We start from the raw sequence: 20,636 nt of genomic DNA on the forward strand, positions 1-20,636 counted from the left end.
CATGGTTTCGATTCTGCGCATCATCGTCAGGTAACATAATCAACATTTTTTAACGTATTTAGTCTGGCTCCAAGAGGGGAGTAAGGGAGAGGAGAGGGTGTTGATGTATGTTACCTGATGATGATGCGCAGCATCGATACCATGGTCGTGAAATATTAAATCTTTATGGTGGAAAAGTTAAGTTTCTTTTTACCCTCTGAACATGATGGATATATCCTTCACCATAGCAATGCATCTGCACATTCAGCATTGATTGTTCGCCAGTTTCTGGCAAAACTTTCAATCACCATCCTTGATCATCGAAATTTACCTCAATATACTTCCGACGCAGGTTCCCTATCATCCCGCATATCAGTGAGCATTATTTTTCATAGATTAGCGCGTTAGCGTTTTCCATTCTAAGGACTCCTTTTCCTCATGCACATACCTATTTCCACACGCTAGCACACTAGCCGTCATTTCTTAAACGCCACTCCATCAGAAATCAATAAAATGAATATACTCCCTCGCCAACATCCACAGTCTCCCTGGCTCCCACCTCCTGCTCAATCTCCGGCAGATTTTCTCATCAGCCCTTCGCTCTCCGTTCCTTCAGCTCCGCCTCATGAAATCTCTTAGAAACTGCCCTCTGGATGCACTTCTTACTTTCCCCAAGGGATTTCATGACCAGTTTACTTAGCCACCCTCACCCACCTCTGGTTATTTGAAATCTTTCATCAATACCCTTGCGTGCACTTAAATGCAATCTATCTCCTTAAAACAGGCGTGGCAGAGTGCGTGAGCATCACCTCGGAAGTATTTAATTTCTTCCGAAATCGACAGGGCAAAGTTTTTTGGAATTCTCAAATCCCTGCCACTTCCACCACCCGAACCAATATGCAATTTGCCCCTTAAATTTAGAGCATTTAAAAAACTTACCTGAATCATTCGGCAGATGTATATCTTCATAAAACTCCGCTTTTCCATTACACTGAGTCCTTTCATTCACACCCTCTATCCCAAATACACCCTATCTCCGTTAGAATTCGTCATTTAAACAACTCACAATCCTGACGTGGTCATCACGTCAGCCAACGGTAACCCTTTCCAACACGGAGGACTAAATTTAAGAATCGAATAGACGACTATCCGGCACCTCCTCATACAATATATACCTGTATTCAATCGCCTTTACTTAAGATTTCATGCAGGATTTCCGGTAAATCGAGCTGAACTAATTACTTCGCCGTCAACTTACATATATTCCCAGATCCGGCCCTTCCCGTGCCACCGTAAAAATTTCCTCTGTATTTAAGTTGAAAAACACCGGTGATAAGGGGCAGCCTTGTTCCATTCCCCTGCCTATCACTGCCCATCCTATTCCTTCGTGCAAATAAATCGATCATTGCTTAAGTAGTTGTTTTTGTTATTCTGTAACCTTCTACAGAACATGTAATTAATGTTTCTCACAACCGACGTACGGCGGTTGTGAGAAACATTAATCGTGTTCGTCCCATCCGACGGACGGCGTACTCACTCATAAGTGCCCTCCACAAAGCACCTCAAGTAGGGATCGGTGCACCACTGAAAAAGATCTGTCGCCGCCAGGGTTCGAACCCGGTTGGAAAGCCAGTACGTTAGCCACAGCACCATCCCGATCCCAGCCTCTACTCTCGCTAGCCGCATTTTAAAGTTTTCATTTAAAATAAATGTACTTAAAAACAGCTGTGGTAAAACTATTATCATTATCGCTAATCTACCGGTTAAATTAGATTTTGGATGTATACCAGCTACCAAACGGTACAGCGACAATTTCCTTCTCTTCTAACAAAACACAACCCAATATCCAACATCTCGTCAACTCCGTATACTTCCTTCCCTTCATTCTATCCAACATTCCTATCCTACTCCCGCCCCTTCCTTACTTGCCTTCCATTCTCCCCTCTCTCACATTCTTCAACATCCCGTTCCCTATCAGAATGCACTGCATCCACCTTTCCTGCTCTCATGGACTTCTCCCAACAATCCCATATCTTCCCCCTCTATGCCCAGCACTTCCTCGTTTGTTCTCTCTTCTGTTCATTTCACCTTTCCCATCCTTCCCGCACCTGGATTTCATAAGCCTCCAATCTACGCCTGTCATCCTGCTGCGAAGACCATGTTTCCGGGCCATTCATAGTAACTACGCTCCATATCAGTTTTGACAAATCTTTTCTTCTCAACTCCTGAAAGATTCTTTGCCTAATGCAATTCTCCTTCATTGTCCCTACTAGTTTCACCATTTGAGTCTTAAACACTTCCAAGATGGATAAACCGTTCCACCTGCCCTAGTTTATGAACTCCTATGGAATGTTTAACGTAGCCTTTCTCTTTCCCGAAACCCTGACAACGTTTCTATTATTCACATTTATTCTCATCCCATACCTATCGTATTGACTTTCCCATGCACTCAACAATGCTTACAACCCCTTAACTGAATGACAAACTAAGGGTTGACCATCTCCAGACCCTACTGATTAAATGAATTGGGATCCAATATGGTAATACAAAATTAAGTCATGCAGGCCGTTAGAGACGTGAGTTTTGAGAATCTAATGTGGCATTCGTAGTCAATTCGTTGAAATTATGAATGGAAAAAATTGTAACAAGGAAGAAATACCCTTTGGCCTGCGAGTGAAATATCTCATGGCTAGAGATGAGACCAATAATTCCTAAAGCTATAGTGAAATTTTTGATAATTTCCACAATGATTCGATGCTACGGTATTCGACGAAGTCGGTATTACAATAGATGGAAAAAATCAATTCTAGTGGTAGGGCATTAAATTTTAGTGTTTTGTCTTATTTGTGCGAGAAAATCCATAATGTTGGAGATTTCTATCTCAGAAATAGAGATTGCCTTTTCTCGTTCAGACAGTCTTGCTTATCGGAGCTGCTCCTTATGGTTGGTAAAACAAAATCTGATTTCGTTTCCCTTCTGCATACGTGGTTTTGCTACTCACAGCATACTTAGCTACATTGCAAAACAAACTTAGGTATTTGTCCGTTACTCAGGTATGATACGTATTATTCGAATGGGAATTATCAGGAGTGCACTGTACCTTTTCATGATTCTACTAACTCTTTGTGCAATGTACTCGTAAACTTTATCTATAGCAACAACTTATCAATCGGAGATGTTCATTATTTTTGCCTTCCTCGATAACACTTAAAATTCAATTTACGCGTCTGAAATGCATATGAATGCCGCGTGTTTATTTTCACACAAATCTTACTTCAAGGAATGAAATTCATTTTCTTCAAAATATGGTGAAACGATTCTGTTAATAATGATGTGATAATTTTGTCGCATCATTGATGGCTGACTTAAAGTGGCAAACATTGATAACCCGGAAATATAAGCTTTTCATTTCAGAATTCTGCAAACTGTGGAAGCCAAGGCAAAAGGTGAAAGTCAAAAGATCAATATTAAATTATCAATGAAGTTTCGTTAATGGTGCGGAATAACGGAGATGGTCAATTATCTCCCCCTTAGTGCTATCAAATTTATTTAATTTCTCTTAGACTTAAGATAGTTATTAAGCATTTCCCATAGCGCTTTGTCAAGGCTGACAGGTTCTCGGAGGCATGTACTGCGACCAGAGGCACTACAGGGAAGGAAAGGAATCCTTCCCGCCAATTGGCCCAGCGCCTCGGCCGAGATGTGGCCCGCTCCGTCCACACGGAGGTGCGTCTCCCACTTTGCTGCTTGCCCGAGGGTACTAGATCAACCAATATTATCTTCCGCCAGGAGCTCAAATGCACTGAAAAACGCTCTGGTCAAAAAACATTCCCGTGCTCTTGTCTCTACTACTCAGTTAGACCTAAAACGTCTTAAGTATCGTAGCACACGGGAGGGGGATTTCATCCCGGCATTTGGTATTAGACTTTCGTAATATCTACGTTTGCTCACAGTGCTCCGCACCTATTTCGTCTACAAAAGTGGACAAAGTATAATATGAAATTTCAGAAATATGCCCTCATAGAAGTAGAAAATAGTAGAATGGGAAGCATTGGGAAACCATGATCACTTTAAAAATATCGATCATATCGAAATTCCCTTGGTACGATTATTACACTCTCACTATATATTTCACATTTGATACCTCGTGAATCATCCAATATCCTTCAGTGAAAACATAATCTTCAGAAATCACTAACGATACCTAGCAACGTGCAGGAATGATATTTGTTTAAATGATAAAAGTTAATTAAAAATATTTCATAAAATTTTATCTAACAGATATGCAATGCGGAGACGAGACTGCAGCACAGAATCTAGACTACGTCCGAAAAGGGAAGGTGGTGGCAGGCAGAAGGGGGTTAGCAAGGGCTGGGAGGTATCCGAAATACCGAGCGTTGTATCAGTGGGAAAGGTGAATATTTGACCCGTGGTCGCGTATCGTTCGACGTAAAATTTGTGGTTCAGTCGTCTCCTCTTTCATGTTTCGCCCTGATTACATTTTGGTGCACATAACTGCCCCAACAAAGCAGGAGGTTCACCGAAGATTGATTGGCAGAAGTATTATTAGTATTTTTTTGCAATCCCGACATTTTCCTCGTCGTTGCCTCCCCCTATTAGATTGAAGGGCGATGACACGTAATTGTTGAAGACTCGGGACAAGTAACTAACCGTTTCCGATCGGTCCCTCCAACTTTATCCCTGTCATTTGAGGATTACCCGGAGTTATTCGCGGATTGCTCGGGGGTCAAAGGTTTCATTAAGAAATATGTTTAAAAAAAATAGTGATAATGTGATCCAATAGGGCAAGTTGGTTATCTCGAGCCTATCTTTGCCCCAGAGTTCGCACTGGACTCGTTGGATACCGCGACTTGTAACCTCTGAGGTAATAGAATTGGAAGTTGGGTGACCTTAAAATGGCGTCGTCGGTGCCCTGGATGGCGTGTGGGTCGTGGTGACCTTGCTCGCGGCGAGAGTGCATTAGGCAGGTTTGCGTCACCGGCGAAGAGAACGCTGCAGTGGAGCAACACTTGGATTTAGTTCCGCAATTGAGATTATGGAGAGAAAGAGAGCTGAGATAAATCCGAGGAGAGGTCGCCCGCCATTGCCGTAATACTTATGGAGCTTGGAATTACGGAGGCGGCGGGAAAATCAGTCTGATAATTCATACATGAAGGCTAAAGAGTATAAGTTTTTCCTTTCTAATAGCATTACACAACTCTCTTTACAGCATAATTTGCAAAAAATGACTATATGTATACATATATATTTAGTCTAAAAAAATACCTGATTATAAGAAATATTTTTTATGTTCAAAGATTCGTATATTTTAATTTATTTTTGGTCGGCAGGGGACACAACCAAATCAACCCCAACTGCTTTACATATCCAAGAGAAACAAATAGCATCAGCGTCGTTCTGAAGCATTCGGCCGATTGTGATATTTTACCAGTGCAAATAAATAGGATCGATAAAAATAGTAATGAAACGATATAGTGCACAGGTTCAATAATTAGGTGTTAGTTGCTCCTCCTCCACAAATAATTCTTGTTTACCTCAATTCTCACAGTGCAAAAATTTCAAAGTGTAAAAATCATTGACCGACACCGGGATTGGGATCCCGGTCAAGGCGAATGATTTTTAAATTTGAAATGGTTTCATTGAAATGTGCATTTATCGTATAATCTGTGCATAATTTAACGGGTTTGTATAATTCATCACATTCATTCGTTGGAAATTTTTCCATTTTTATCATTATAAATATGATTACCTTTATGTTCAAATCCCGTGACTTCAAGCATTAAAAGTGAAGAAACTATCGCAGTTTCCTCTCTCTCTCTCTCTCTCTGATCCTACGTAGACAGTGATATTTGGTATGCACAGGCATAATGGTTATGTTGTATTCATTTTAACCAATTTGTGAAGCTATTGTTGTTTTGCAGATATTAACACCTATTGGAAGTAAACCTTTCTTTGGATATTGTTTTTCTAAAAGAAAATTTTGTTCTCTTGATATAAATATTGAATTCCTCGGCGGGCCATAAAAATAAACGACTCGGAAAGCCCCTCGATAATATCGCTGGGAAAATAAGGCGTATTTTCAAATTTTGGTCTTAACACTATTTTGGGGTTGTAGCAGTCCAGTGGGTAGAGCGCTGCGCTAATGATGTTGAGGGCCAGGTTTCAATGCTACAGGGTTCGTCCGGAAAATAAGTGTACTGATTTTTTCCCGCCGCTCCAGGCGCGCCCAGCACCGCTCTGACGGGCTGCGATTGGAGGGGGGTATGTTGGCAAGCGACGCTGAATAAGGCAGTCGGCTCTGAGCTGTGGTGTAGTGAGGAGCTCTGTTAACGCGAACCTCCACGCTCGACCCACGTCACGGAACGCGATGCCGAAGTTTTTGGAGCAGCGTTATTCCATCAAATTTGCGGTAAAGCTTGGGAAATCGTCTACCGAAACTGTCGGTATGATTAACCAGGCTTACGGGAAGTCAGCCATGTCCAGAAACATGATCTTTCGGTGGCACAAGATGTTCGTGGAGGGCAGAGAAGAGGTCGACGACGAACCACGGCCTGGACGCCCATCAACGACACTCACCGACGAAAATGTGCGAAAAGTTCGCGATGTACTGAACTCTGATCGTCGTCTTAGTGTTCGGATGATAGCAGAGCAGTGTAATGTGCCAAAAACAATAGTGCACGAGATTATTAGGGAGCAATTACAGATGCGAAAAATTTGTGCAAAGTTGGTGCCGAAAGTGCTCAGTGATGATCAAAGACTCAATCGTTTGGAAATCGCGACACAACTTGCGGATCACTGCAAAAATGATCCACATTTTTTGGAGAACGTTGTTTCGGGTGACGAGACGTGGATCTTTGAGTACGACCCGGAGTCGAAGAGACAAAGTGCGGAGTGGCACACCCCATCATCACCCCGTCAAAAGAAAGCTCGCATGAGCAAATCTCGGATCAAGGCGATGCTCATTGTCTTTTTTGACAAAAGGGGAGTCGTCCACTACGAATTTGTACCTGAACGACAAACTGTAAATGCTGCATTTTACGTCCAAGTGCTCGACAGGCTTCGAAAACGAGTCGCCCGCATCCGGCCAGCGATCAAAAACATCTGGCGGCTGCATCACGACAATGCGCCGTCTCACACCGCGCTTGTCGTGTCGGACTTCTTGGCCAAGCACGGCGTGGCAACGCTGCCACACCCGCCCTACAGCCCGGACTTGGCACCACCGGACTTCTTTCTGTTCCCGAAGATAAAGAGGAGTTTGAAAGGAACGCGATGCGGGACTTTGGACGCCGTCAAAGAGGCCGTGACGGCGTGTCTTCGAGAGGTTCCCGATGATGCCTTCGCGGGAGCGTTCCAGGAATGGGAACGCCGCTGGAACAAGTGTATCGACTCACAAGGGTCCTATTTTGAGGAATATTAGCTTAAGATATGTAAAAGTGTAATAAATTTTTTTTCCTGAGCTCAGTACATTTATTTTCCGGACGAACCCTGTATGTGACACCTCTCGGCACCCTCAGTTTAACCCTCTCTCTTTGATTTTTTCGGGCAGCAGGTCTTCCTGGGAAACCACTGGCGACAAAGAGAAAGAACCTGCCCCCCTTATTACCCTGTGATGTGTGAATACCTGATACCTGATAGGACTTGGTAATATGCATGCTCTAACTTGCCCTGTCAAACCAAACTTCACATTGGCCACTGTAGTTATACAATGAATATCATTAAAATTATATTGCCCACCCCTGCGCGTGTGTTATCGAGTGCAAATTATTTAAAGTTCAAAGTACACCGTCGCTCTGCCTCTAAGGCTAGACTTTTGGGTAGTCCACTGGCACATTGCCCTTGCCTCCTGCGCAGGCACACCCCATCTCTGCCCCAGCACCGCGGGCCCCCTATCACCGGCTCCCCCCTTTGCACTATGCCTCTCTCCGGACACCCTTTCCGCCAAACCCGTTTCCCTCACCGCTCTGATGCTTCTACCCAGCTACTACCCAGCAGCATCTATTATCACATTCCTTCATGAATTATTCTGCCTACTAATGAAGTGCGTACAATCATAGTCTGAAGTTGTATATTTATCTGATTTGCTGTGCGTTGATCATTATTTTTCTATAGCGTGCCACGTCGTGAATTTCCTTCGAGTCCAACGCACTCAATTTTTGAGCAGGCAAACAGTAAGAAATTTTACTTTTCAAGTAGTAGGGACGCAAGGAGAAGAATTGCGCTGGGCAAAGAGGATTTCACAAGGAGGAGGGAGTTGATGACAGGGACGTTGAGTAAGGATGTTTAGCAAAGACTCGTAAAAACGTTGATATGGAGCGTAGCTATGTACGGCGCGGAAACGTGGTCATTGAAGCGGGAGGATAGACGTAGACTGGAGGCTTTTGAAAAGTGGGCGTGAAGAAGAATGGAGAAGGTGAAATGGACCGAAAGGAAAACGAATGAGGAAGTGCTTGTTATGGTGGACGAAGAGAGGGGTTTGTTGGGAGAAATCCTGTGGAGGCAGGAAAAGTGGTTGAAGGGGGTTTTGACTGGCACTGGGATGCTGAATACTGTAAAAGAGGGGAGAATGTAAGGCAAACGAGGAAATGGCAGGAACAGGATTGGGATGCTGGACGGGATGAAGGGAGGAAGGAAGTAATCAGAGATGAAGAGGGACCTGATGTAGATTAGGTTGCTGGATTGTGTTTTGTTAGGAGTCACAAAATATTTATTTAGTAGTTGTGTCCATCCAAAAACCTACCTTAACCGGTAGATTACTTTGTAATAATAATCACAACGAGACTTTAATGAACTTTGGTTAAGCAAAAATTCTGATAATTACATTCGGATAATTACAAACAAAATTAGCTGAATGAGTTAGACTGTACATTCTACATACTCCAATTGAGGTTTTTCACGGTGATTTAAAATGAGTAGGCCAATAATTAGGCTTCAACGTAAGTATTTCAATCCTAAGATTAGTTTACTGCAGTCCCCTATTCTTCTCTGTTCAGTATTAATTCCCTCGTCCCCCAATAGCTTCTCTGATTTACGTCCTTCTTACTTTGTCCCAAGCACTTGCCCAATGGTGCTCGCCCTGGAATTTTCCTTTCAATTTTCCCTTTCCCTAATGCTTCTAACTCGTCCATTGTGCCTCAAGTTGTGTTCAGTAGTTCTAAATCTTTTCTGCCGTAGATTTCTCCATATTCTCGATTCCTCTCCTATTAGTCGATATACCTGTACTTCCCCGCTCCTCAGTTTTTCTGTCCCCTTAATTTTCAGCATTCTCCTCTTGTTTCAGAAGCCACCCTTTTGAGTACCCTTTGTCAACTCTTACTTTTCGCTGATCCAATTTTTCCAAGTTCTATGTCTCTGATCCGTGGAGTCTCTTCTTAGCTTGAGCTGTTCTGTGCTTAATGTCATTTGAACGTCTTCAATCCCAAGTTATATTGCTGCCAGGTAGATGAAGGATTCCGCTCGCAAATGGTTCAACTCCTCGAAATGAGTTATCTTCGTTCAGCTTTCTCAGTCCACACACAAGGATTTTAGTTTTCTTCTTGTCGATGCCCATGTAATACTATCGAAATACTTGGTTATATGGCGCTCACAGCTGCTTACAGGTCCTCTGGCGTTTCTGCTATTACTGCGATTTCATCTGCGAAAGCGCATGCTAATTTCATCGTCATTCACCTCGGACGCCCAATTTTTGTGCTTCTTCTATTGCCCCTACTAGGCATGCGTTGAATGGCACTGGTTGCATCCTTTTCTAACTCATTTGTTTATTTTCGCTTCTATTTTGCTTCCATTTTCCATTTGCATGGCTTCTGTCGTTGTAGTCCTTTCCATGCGTTTCTATTATCTTAAACATCTTGTTCTAATCGACGTTGTGTATGACCTTCTCTAAGTCCGCGAATTCCATACATAATGGCTTGTTTACGCGTAACATTTTTTTCGACCAGCACCCTCGAGCTGCGTAGCGCCTCTCTTACTCTTCGATTTTTCCGGAATCTGAATTGGTTTCCGGAGTGGCTTTCTTCCATCTTAGAGAGTATCCTTCGCATTGACCCCGAGTGCCTTGATTATTTCTCCGTTTATTTTGCCAACTCCTGTTACCTTTTTATTCTTCAGCTCTTTCACGGCTCCGTCGAATTCACTTCTCAGTATCTGCGGACTCCATTCGTCTTCCTCTATCACCATTTATTTTTTTAATTAACAGAGTCCCCTACGAGTGGTTTGGGTCCCCTTGGTAGAGTAGAGGAATAGGGATGCCATTGAAAACGTTTATCACCGCTAGGATTCGAAACTTGGTTTTCGAAATGGAAAGCCATTGCAATAGCTAACTAACAAACGCGATCACCTACACAATGATTGGAACAATATGGTGGATGAATAAAATAAATTTAAACCACGGGAGAAGGTGCCCAAGAATTAGAGATTACGTTTTTCGGAGCTCCGAGATTGTTCTTTTTTGGAGTTTCGCGATAAATTAAATTGTATTTTTAAGCCGGAATGCTGTTCAAAATTGATTAAAATTGTTCAGCCTCTAAATTTGCTCGTGGCTTTAAGAAATGGACTGGGAAATCCATTTTAAGTTTAAGCAAGACGAGATCAGCTACTGCATTTAGTGCACATGTCTACCTCATCGTCACCCGAGTCCCATTTTTTTTTTATACGAGATACTATATACGTAGGTATACGCTCAGGCGTCACCAGATGGGTCGGCGCTTGCTGTGCTTTCTACTCGTCTCTCGATTGGTTGAGACGCACAGCGGTTTCTATCTCTCCAGAAATGAAAAACAGTAACTTTGTGATTCCACTGGAAAATTTTTAATACGAGACGACCCGGGTTTCGACGTTCAACGTTATCTTCAGTAGTCGACGTTGTACGTCGAAACCCGGGTCGTTTCGTGTTAAAAATTTTTCAATGGAATCACAAAGTTAGTATTTTTCATTTCCATTATGAATCGATTCCATAAAGTTACGCCGGAAACCATCAATTATATCTCTCCGATTACAGGTTTTCAATTATTACTTAGTGCGTAGCCCAATTATCAGCTTAGATTGTGTTTTTCCAGATTATTTGCGATGGCTTCCTTGGTAAGTGCATCGCAATAGTCGTTCGAGCGTCATAATAATTCCACTTTTTTAAAATGAATGACGTGGTGTCGACTGAGACTTGTGTTCGGCCACCGCTAATTTCTCTGGTTGGCAGAGTCCGATATATCTTTTGCTCTCCTTTAGACGGTCTCTGTATTGCAACACGCCTCACCTATGTATGCTTCTCCACATTGGCAGGGAGTCCGGGAGACTCCCTGAGCATTGAGACCGAGGTGGTTCTTCATTCTCACGAGGGGGTACTCCAGTTTCTCTGGTGGCCTATGGATGGTTCCCATTTGGTGCTTCCTTTGTGTCCTGGAAAGTTCTCCAGACACCGCCAAGATGTAAGAGATGCAAGCTCTCGAGATGGGCTTTTCCTGGTCTAACATGGGTTTCTTCCCTTGCTCAAAGGAACTTAAAAGGGCTGGGGGAAAGTCGTGCTACACGTATCCCCTGCTTTTGAATGTTGTCCGCGAGTGGTTGACTTCCCTTATGACTACTCGATCGATATAGAACGAAATATTGTTTCTCTAGGTGTCTCTGTTGTTCTTCTGAACAGGTTATTGCTCAGAGTTTGGTTAAGTCAACAAATATTTCGGTCTGCCTCCACGGAAAAATGTTTTGTGAATAAACTCATTGGTACGAGTAAGTGAGCACACTGTACCCTCCTGGTGAGCACTCAAGGCGGCGCACAAGTACGTATGATGGCGCAAATAAACCATGGCAAGATTGCCGCCGCCTCTACTCTCCTCGCCGCGGATTAGGTGGGGTGGAGCTACTTCTGATTAGAGTCTCTTGCAGGTGATGCCCACTGCCTTTCCGCCCGCCCTCCCGCCCCGTCCACGTGCTTCACCTTCCGGCTGCCGACTGAGCTCGTCGCCGACGACGTGACTGCTGCACAGCTCTGGATTTATAAGGAGAGAGGCTCTTCGTACCTCGGCCATAATCAAACCTTTGTCGTCTCTGATGCTTCTCATTGGGAGCTGAGTGGAGGTGGACGAAAGCCGAAATATATTGCAAGTCAGACGACTTCTATAAGGGGTAAGTTATTTCGAGGCAAGTCGCAAAAGACTATTGCTCCAATTTTAAGGCATTGATTTGATTGAGAAAAAACTCAATTTTCAGCTTTTAACCAATGTATTGGATTCTTGGATTTGTTGGACATTTAATTGGATGTCAATCTTTCAAAGTCTCTGGATTAAGACCCCAAGTTTATCATTCCAAGTCATTCTGAAAAATGGGAATTCATTTAAATGAATGAGAATACCATTTTTTATTTTCAATTGTCACATTTTAAGTGAAAACGTAACATGTCAAAGCTATTTCAGGACGACGCAGAAATCAAGATTGCGGTTGACGATGTATTTTGTAACTTATTAAAAAACCTAATCTGGTTTGGGCTTTTGCGTGTAAATATTTTACACTCGTAGTAATTCATGCTGTACTAAATAATAAGTTAAGGATTGCGATATTATCTGCACTTAATTATTCATTCCGTGGTCCTGTAAATATCATACCCATAATGAACGCAGTTGAAACGGTGCCAGAATTATTATCTATTAACATCAGGATGACGATGCCGGACCTATGCTTTTGACTCAATGGATCTCGGAGAAAGGAGCCTGCGACCTTGCCGGATGAAATTTACCTGAGAGGTCGGATTCATAAAATCCTCTTGACAATGATCGAAAACAAACATTTCTCTTGCCCTGGGGCAAAAAGGATGCACATGTGGACGTGCACATTTTTCCAAATAGAACAGCATATCATCCGTAGATAATTGATGTCGGCCCTGAAGAAACTTCACCTTTGGACGATGAGAAGTTCACAGCGGTAAAATTCCGCCACAAATGTCGTGCAGGAGAGCGCCGACTCAGGATTGCGGGATTTTAAAGGAATACCGGAACGTTTGTATGCTCTTCATCTAAATCTCCTGGTAGAGTGCAGTGGCTTTCTTGATTGATTAAAAAATATATTCAGCTGCAATCATGTTGCATTTCAGCTTCACATAAATGATAAAAGGTGTGATTGTCGTCGAGGCGGACTTGAACATAGGAGTACTATTCAATATAAAGTCATCATAAAGTTTTTATTTTCATTATTTATCGTGAAAATTTATAGTATAATGTTATACTATTACCTTAATACGTAATGTGTATGCACCATTGGTTTTACTTCAGAACTGTGTCAGTGGTATCTGTCGTGAATTACGTTCATTTGGCCTACGGTAACGTGGAAGGTAACACGCGACAAGCAATACAGTGCATTTTAATTTTCCTTTCACCTGACCAAACTGTCAGCCGAACCCTATGATGCAGCAGGCGTAAGAAATTGAAAATGTTTTCAAATCTTTAAATATGGGAGGCAATTGATGTCAAAAGAATTTAAACCCAAAGTTCTAATCACTACTCGCACCGGGCTAAACATTAGCGACGCTGCTAATATTGTGGGATAATATCGTCGATTAACATTTAGAGCACCATCAGAATTGTTGAATATTTCATTAGATTCCATCCACATGTTGATTAAAAATTGGTAGGTGGAAAAACGTACTTGAGACGTGTTTGTCAGCGGTGGGTTCCTGCTCATACCCGAACAACAGGACGTTTGAGCTTCATGTCTGAGAAAGATTCTTTCGAAGGTTATAACATCAGATGAAACTTAGCTTCATCATGTTCATCCCAATAGTGGGCACCAATGCTCTGTGCGGAAATCTCCGGCATCACCGACGCCAAAAAAAGCCAAAGTGGGGACTTTTGCTGGTAAAGGTATGGTCATAACATCTTTGGATACTCAGGGAATGGTGAATCAGCAAGTTGTATCTGCGCGCACAACAGTAAATGGCGCAAGGACTGCACAGAGAATTCTTCAATACCACACCAATTACAAAAGGTTACATTTCAGGGCAATAGGTTGGATGCTGCGCCATGATAATGCACGCCCGCACTGCGAAAATGTTGTTACTGAATATATCGCGTGCATCTCTGTGAAGTGTGCTGCTTACCATCCATCTAGTCCAAACCCAGCCGCAAGTGACTTTTTCCTGCTCCCCAATGTAATGAAACACCTTCGTGGAAACGTTTTTCTTCACCAGAAAAGGGGCTGCTGCTGAGACGGTATTGAAAGAGAGATCAGAAAATAGCTTCCGGCACTTATTCGAGATGGATAAAAAAGTCTAATAATTTCACTGTGGAAACTGTGCACCTGGCACTTCACATGGACCACAGACAAGTAAATCTGGAGACGGTATTTGAAGATGAGTGAGGTATACCGTTCGAAGCGACTATTTTACTAAATATAACCGTTCTGTCGATGAAAGGTCTTAAGCCGCAGATGAAAGAGAAGTCGGCAGGGCCCGGGAATGCATATAGCATCTTGCACAAGCCTGTTTAAGTGTATTTTAATGACAACTGTAAAAAATGTAATGACAGCTTCTCCAGAGACCCATCCAACTCTTTAAAATGTACTATCGTTTAGTGTGTCCGGCTTAGAATAAATTCTTTAATTATTTCCATTCTTTCTTTTCAGAGGGATGGGTGAAAATAAATTTGGTGTGGGAAGTGAAGCATTGGCTTGAGTATTCTGAGCAGCCTCACTCCATTCATGTGGCCTGCAATAACTGTGAGATGGGTGCCACAAAATCACCAATTTCCTTACTACCAGAAAATAGACCATTCCTAGTCGTAAACACGAACTCAAACAGTGCGGTAAGAAAAGACGCTATTGAAAAATTATGAATGTATAATGAGAAAATATGTGAATGACAGCAGTAATGTTTTTATAATTATATTTTCTTTTTCGCACGTTTGCTTTATTACACTTGTATAAAGGACAAACTTGCATCAAAGGCATTGGCATATTGCGCACACTTATTTTAAAGGAATGAACAAAAGGATAGAGAGAAGGGCAAATGATTACCTAGGGGATAAACAGTTTGGGTTTAGGAAGGGGAGAGGTACGCGTGATGCCATTGCAGTAATGAGATTATTAATCGAGAGAAATATAGAATACAACCAGGAGGTATTTGCCTGTTTCGTAGATTTCGAAAAAGCGTTTGATAAAGTGAATTGGGAAAAACTAATGAGTATATTGCAGAAAATAGGAATAGATTGGAGGGATAGGAGGCTAATCCGCAACCTCTACATGTCTCAGACTGCTCAAGTGCGAGTGGGGAACGGGGAGTCCGGATGGGCAGTGTTAGGAAGAGGTGTAAGGCAGGGTTACCCATTATCACCGTTGCTGTTCAACGTGTATGTAGAGGAAACGATTAAAGAGGCATGGGAAGAACTGGAGGTAGGAATGAAAGTGGGCGGGGAATTCGTAAAATCAGTTAGATTCGCTGATGACCAAGCTTTAGTTTGTCAGTCAGCCAAGGGGTTTCAGGAATTGCTGAGTGAATAGGAAATTCAGTGCGATAGGTATGGGATGAGAATCAATATTAATAAAACAAAGGTAATGCGATTTTCTAGAAAGAAAAAGGCTGAGCTAAACATTAAAATAGAACGGCAAAAACTTGAGCAGGTAGAACAGTTTACGTATCTCGGAATTGTTTCGGACAAACACGGTCAAAGTAGTAGGGACGTAAGGAGAAGAATTGCGCAATTCGGCAATGAGACTTTCACAAGGAGGAGGGAGTTGATGACAGGGACGTTGAGTAAGGACATTAAGAAAGACTAGTAAAAACTTTGATATGGAGCGTAGCTATGTACGGCGAGGAAACGTGGTCATTGAAGCTGGAGGATAGACGTAGACTGGAGGCTTTTGAAAAGTGGGCGTGAAGAAGAATGGAGAAGGTGAAATGGACCGAAAGGAAAACGAATGAGGAAGTGCTTGTTATGGTGGGCGAAGAGAAGGGTATGTTGGGAGAAATCCTATGAAGGCAGGAAAAATGGATGAAGGGGGTTTTGACTGGCACTGGGATGCTGAATACTGTAAAAGAGGGGAGAATGTAAGGTGAACGAGGAAATGGCAGGAACAGGGTTGGGATGCTGGCCGGGATGAAGGGAGGAAGGAAGTACTCACTCAGGGACCTGATGTTAAATAGGATTTTGTGTTTCGTTAGGATTAACAAAATGTTTTATTTAGTAGCTCTGTCCATCCAAAAACCTATCTTAACCGGTAGATTACCTTATAATAATAATAATAATAATAATAATAATAATAATAATAATAATAATAATAATAATAATAATAATAATAATAATAATAATAATAATAATAATAATAATAATAATAATAATAATAATAATAATAATAATAATAATAATAATAATAATAATAATAATAATAATAATAATAATAATAATAATAATAATAATAATAATAATAATAATAATAATAATAATAATAATAATAATAATAATAATAATAATAATAATAATAATAATAATAATAATAATAATAATAATAATAATAATAATAATAATAATAATAATAATAATATATATATATGTGGGTCGCGGTAGTCCAGGGGATAGAGCGTTGGACTTCTGACCGGAGGGTCCCGGGTTCGATTCCCGGGCAAGGCTCTCTGGGCACCTGCAGCTCCACTCAAGCTAAAGTTATTTTTCGGGTCTTCCTTGGAAACCATAACCGGCACAGGGAAAGGGACTGCCCCCCCCCCCCCAACCTGATGTGTGAATTTAACACGCCGTTGGGCTTAGCACTGGGTGAACTCTACGATCATCTACCAAACCGACCTTCGGGTTGATTACTGTGTTTATGGTTATATATATGTGCATATATAATATATATATGTACATATATATAATATATATGTGCACACACACACACACACATATATATATATATATATATAGGGCTTAGTACTGGGTGAACTCTACCATCACCTACCAAACCGACCTTCGGGTTGATTACTGTGTTTATGGTTTTGTACATATGCGTGTCCGTGTGTGTGTATACGTCCATACATGTGTATTTAATAAAATAAATTTGATTTATTCGTGCATTTAATTAAAATTTATGTATGCACACATGTAACAAAATTAGTTTTCAAACCTATTATTCATTGTTACGTTGCTTAGATTTTTATTCCGCGTTGCTGCTTTTAATTTGGCTTTATTTTATGACTGGACGAGAAAAATTATGGTTAAATTAACTAAATTGTCTCAGTTTCACGCTAATAAATAAGAGTTTTTAATGACATAAAATTCTCTGCAATTGTTTTGGGCAGTATCAGCGACCAAAAAGGAATGTCAACTGTGTTCCTGGATTGTCGGAATGTTGCCGAGAGAGTTTTTACGTGTCGTTTGCAGACATTGGATGGGATGATTGGATTCTCCAGCCGGCAGGATACCACGCGTATTTCTGCCGGGGATCGTGCTCCAACACGGTATCTTTGACTCAAAGTGGATCCCATTACACTACCGTCATGCAGGTAAAGTAATTTCCTACTAAGAGGAATCTTTTAATTATTGGAACTTAAAATTTCTTCGAAAAATGTGGACAAATTATCTATCGAACCTAATCTCCTAAATAAAAAGTTTAGGTCATTTAAATTTTGCGTCATGAGACCTGTGATATCAGTCATCTAAAAGACGATAATCCCCTCCTATGGCCTGTAACCTTGACGTGGTGGAAGGGACTGAGTGTTCCTTTGCTCCCTAGAGCTGTAATTATGGAAGCAATGATGAGTAATTTCTCCTGGTCACCCCACAGTCCACGAAGTAAAGGCCTACTTAAGCAAATAATGTGTATGTTTGACTACCCTCCCCATTGGACTAGAATATTGACGTGGTGAAAGTGCTTATGGAATATGATGCCCCCTGGAACTGCGCTGGCGGGAGCAATGATCAATGTACTTGGTAGGGTCACCCCAAACAGATAGGTCGAAGGCTACGAGCCAGATGAAAGCTAGTCCAGGCAGCGTCTGTTCCGCAGTGAGGCACTAAACGCGCTGATGAGGAAAGAAAAGGGAAACCTCCTCAATTATCTTATTCATAGCAGCATAGACTGTAGAAAAAAAGTGAATCCTGGTAACTAAAAGACTCTGCCCTCGGGAACGTGTGACATGCCCTGCAGCGGGAGATACAGGGCCTCCACGATTGGCATCCCTCGAAATTATTTCACAACCGAACTAAAAGCAGTGGAAAAGAAGACTCAGAGGAGAACTGCAACGGTTAGAATAGGGAATTTTTATGGCTTGAATGAGGATAGAGAAGCTATAAAACATGACGAGAGAAAATGAGAACCTAATAGGTATGTTAGGTTCATGTAAGATGAGATGGAGAGGCAGCGGGGAAACTGGAGCGATGGCTCAAAATGATAACGAAACTGGGAGGAGAAGTTTTCACTGAGTAATTTATCGAGTTTCCACGTTTTTAGGACGCTGAATCATTGCCATCAGTACCTGGCCATAATATATTCAAACTTATATCTTTCTGAACCGTCTGGCATTTTTCATCTGTGCCTATACGTTTTGTGGTGTTCAAACAAAGTGTTCATTATGATTAGCCCAGTCTCATGGAGAACTCTATTAATTTCGCCCGGCGGTCATTCAGTGTTCCTGAACCGTAGTTCCTTATCTTACTACCATCTTTTCCTTTGCCTACCGTCGTGTTCCAATCCCCCATCGCTATCAAATGATTTCCTTCCTGGAACACCCACAGCTATTTAATCTAATTGATCGTATTTCCTCTTCACATCTGCATAATGCCTTGGTGGCATGTAGACCTGAATAATGATAAATTATTAAATAAAGTTCAGCCTTTACCTCAACATTCTTTCGTTTACCTGCTCTATGTTATTCTTCTTCTTACCTTTTTGTATAATAATATTGTCACCCCTCACTGGCTCTGCTCCCCTCCGCTGTATATTACAAGTATACTATTTATCGCTCCATCACTCCCCGCTATCCACCCGTCTCACCTTGCACAGCCCTAAAATATCTATATTACCTCTCGCAGTACCCAGTTTCACATCCTCTCATTCCTCTGTCTTCCGCATCGCCCAAACATTTTAAGACCCTATCCTATAAGTCACCTGGAATCAAACCTGGTTCCCCCTGGTTCAGTAAACCAGCGCTCTACCTTCTGGATTACCGCGCCCGTACGCTTATTATCCTAATTTCTTTCACTTTCCTTGTCATCTACGCCGCCTACCTGTGGAAACTGCTTTCTCATAACCCTGCAAAATCCGCCCTGTTAAAAAACGTTCAAAATTAAATAATTGAATTAAATTACCATGCTAATGAATGCATATTCAGCAGAGGATATATGCAGTAAAGTTGCTCGCGGTATTGTTACTTTTTTATTTTCCAACAATTAAGCCCACTCTATTTGCATAATATTTAGTTATTATAGTATATTTTTGCATAGTGCATTGCATAGGATGCGGCGGCATAACTTGCTAATCTGAAGGGGTTTTGGATTCAAATCAGCAAATTATGCTACCGCGCCGGCTGTATTGTACATAACCTCTGATAACATGACAGTTAATTTCAGTTTCTAAATTTCGTTCCCATTTTACGTTTTTTTGTATTGTAGTCGTGGAGTAACTGCACTACCTGTGTTGCTTTAGCCTCCCAATGTTATAAGTTACGCGAGTGATACTCCTTTGTCAGTTAAATTGCGGGTGTTTTTTCTTACAGCAAATTGCTCCAAAGTAGTAGTTGTCCATCAATCGCAAGCTAAAGCTATTGGTATAGTGTTTGATGAATGAGAGGCGGAGCACATGCGGAAGAGTTTTATTCCTGACTGGATTAAAGCTTTCCTAGAAATCAGTCATGTGCCTTGTGAAACTTTAACTTGTTTTCGGTGGCTTTAAATGTTCTTTTTCTTGCAGAGGCTGTTACATCATCAAGGGCCCAACAAGACGCCAGAACTTGTGCCCTGCTGCACGGCAACCCATCTTTCATCCATACAACTGATTTATATGGACAACAAGCAAACTATAACTCAAAAGATTCTACCGAATATGGCCGTTGAGGCTTGTGGTTGCATGTGACGCATCTTAATTGTCGTGGAAGAAAAAGCATGTACCTAATGGAATTATATCAATGGCAGTTGTAACAAGCTCTATTGAAAAATGCCAGATATTTGAAACAGTATTCCGTGATGTCCTTTAAAAAGATGAATCATATAAGTGACATCTCATTATATTTCTTGAGTTTCTCTTCAGATTGAAGTGACTCTAGATCCATTTCATTACAAAATCTCAATGTCCATAGCAATTCACAATGCAAAAGCATATAAATTATTTAAATTAATAACTTCACTACTGAGTGTAAATGTATCTATTATGTAGTTATCAATAAATAATCAGAATATTGATCGAGTTTGACGGAGGATTAAAATTACAATTAGTGTAGGAATTTACGCTTCGAAAAAGACAGGTTTTTGGAGCTATGGCTTCATAAAACGAGGATTTTTAGGATCAGCTGATAATTCACAGAGGGCGGTGTTCTCACTCCTCAGGAGGTGTATCTGTCTGCCTTTGCTCCCTTTTCTGTTGATTATCCTGAGATATCCCAGCGCAGATCGGTCAACGAGGTACACCGGACTTACTATCAACGTGAAACGTGCAGAGGAGAAGATGGTGGCATG

General features: G+C 41.5%; 1 protein-coding gene across 1 annotated transcript in view; it reads left to right on the forward strand.

Moving 5' to 3' along the window:
- Positions 1-20,286, forward strand: part of daw (activin beta chain dawdle) — a 31,993-nt gene extending 11,707 nt beyond the window's left edge. Inside the window, exons 2-5 of the mRNA XM_071584149.1 lie at positions 11,875-12,114; positions 14,602-14,780; positions 17,267-17,470; positions 19,876-20,286. Of these exons, the coding sequence (XP_071440250.1) occupies positions 11,875-12,114; positions 14,602-14,780; positions 17,267-17,470; positions 19,876-20,037 (785 nt within the window). The 3' untranslated portion in view covers positions 20,038-20,286. The remainder of the gene's footprint in view (positions 1-11,874; positions 12,115-14,601; positions 14,781-17,266; positions 17,471-19,875) is intronic.
- The last annotated feature ends 350 nt before the right edge of the window (positions 20,287-20,636 follow it).

Source organism: Hetaerina americana, unplaced genomic scaffold, assembly GCF_022747635.1.
Source record: "Hetaerina americana unplaced genomic scaffold, ioHetAmer1.1.p SCAF_16, whole genome shotgun sequence".
Lineage (NCBI taxonomy): Eukaryota > Metazoa > Arthropoda > Insecta > Odonata > Calopterygidae > Hetaerina > Hetaerina americana.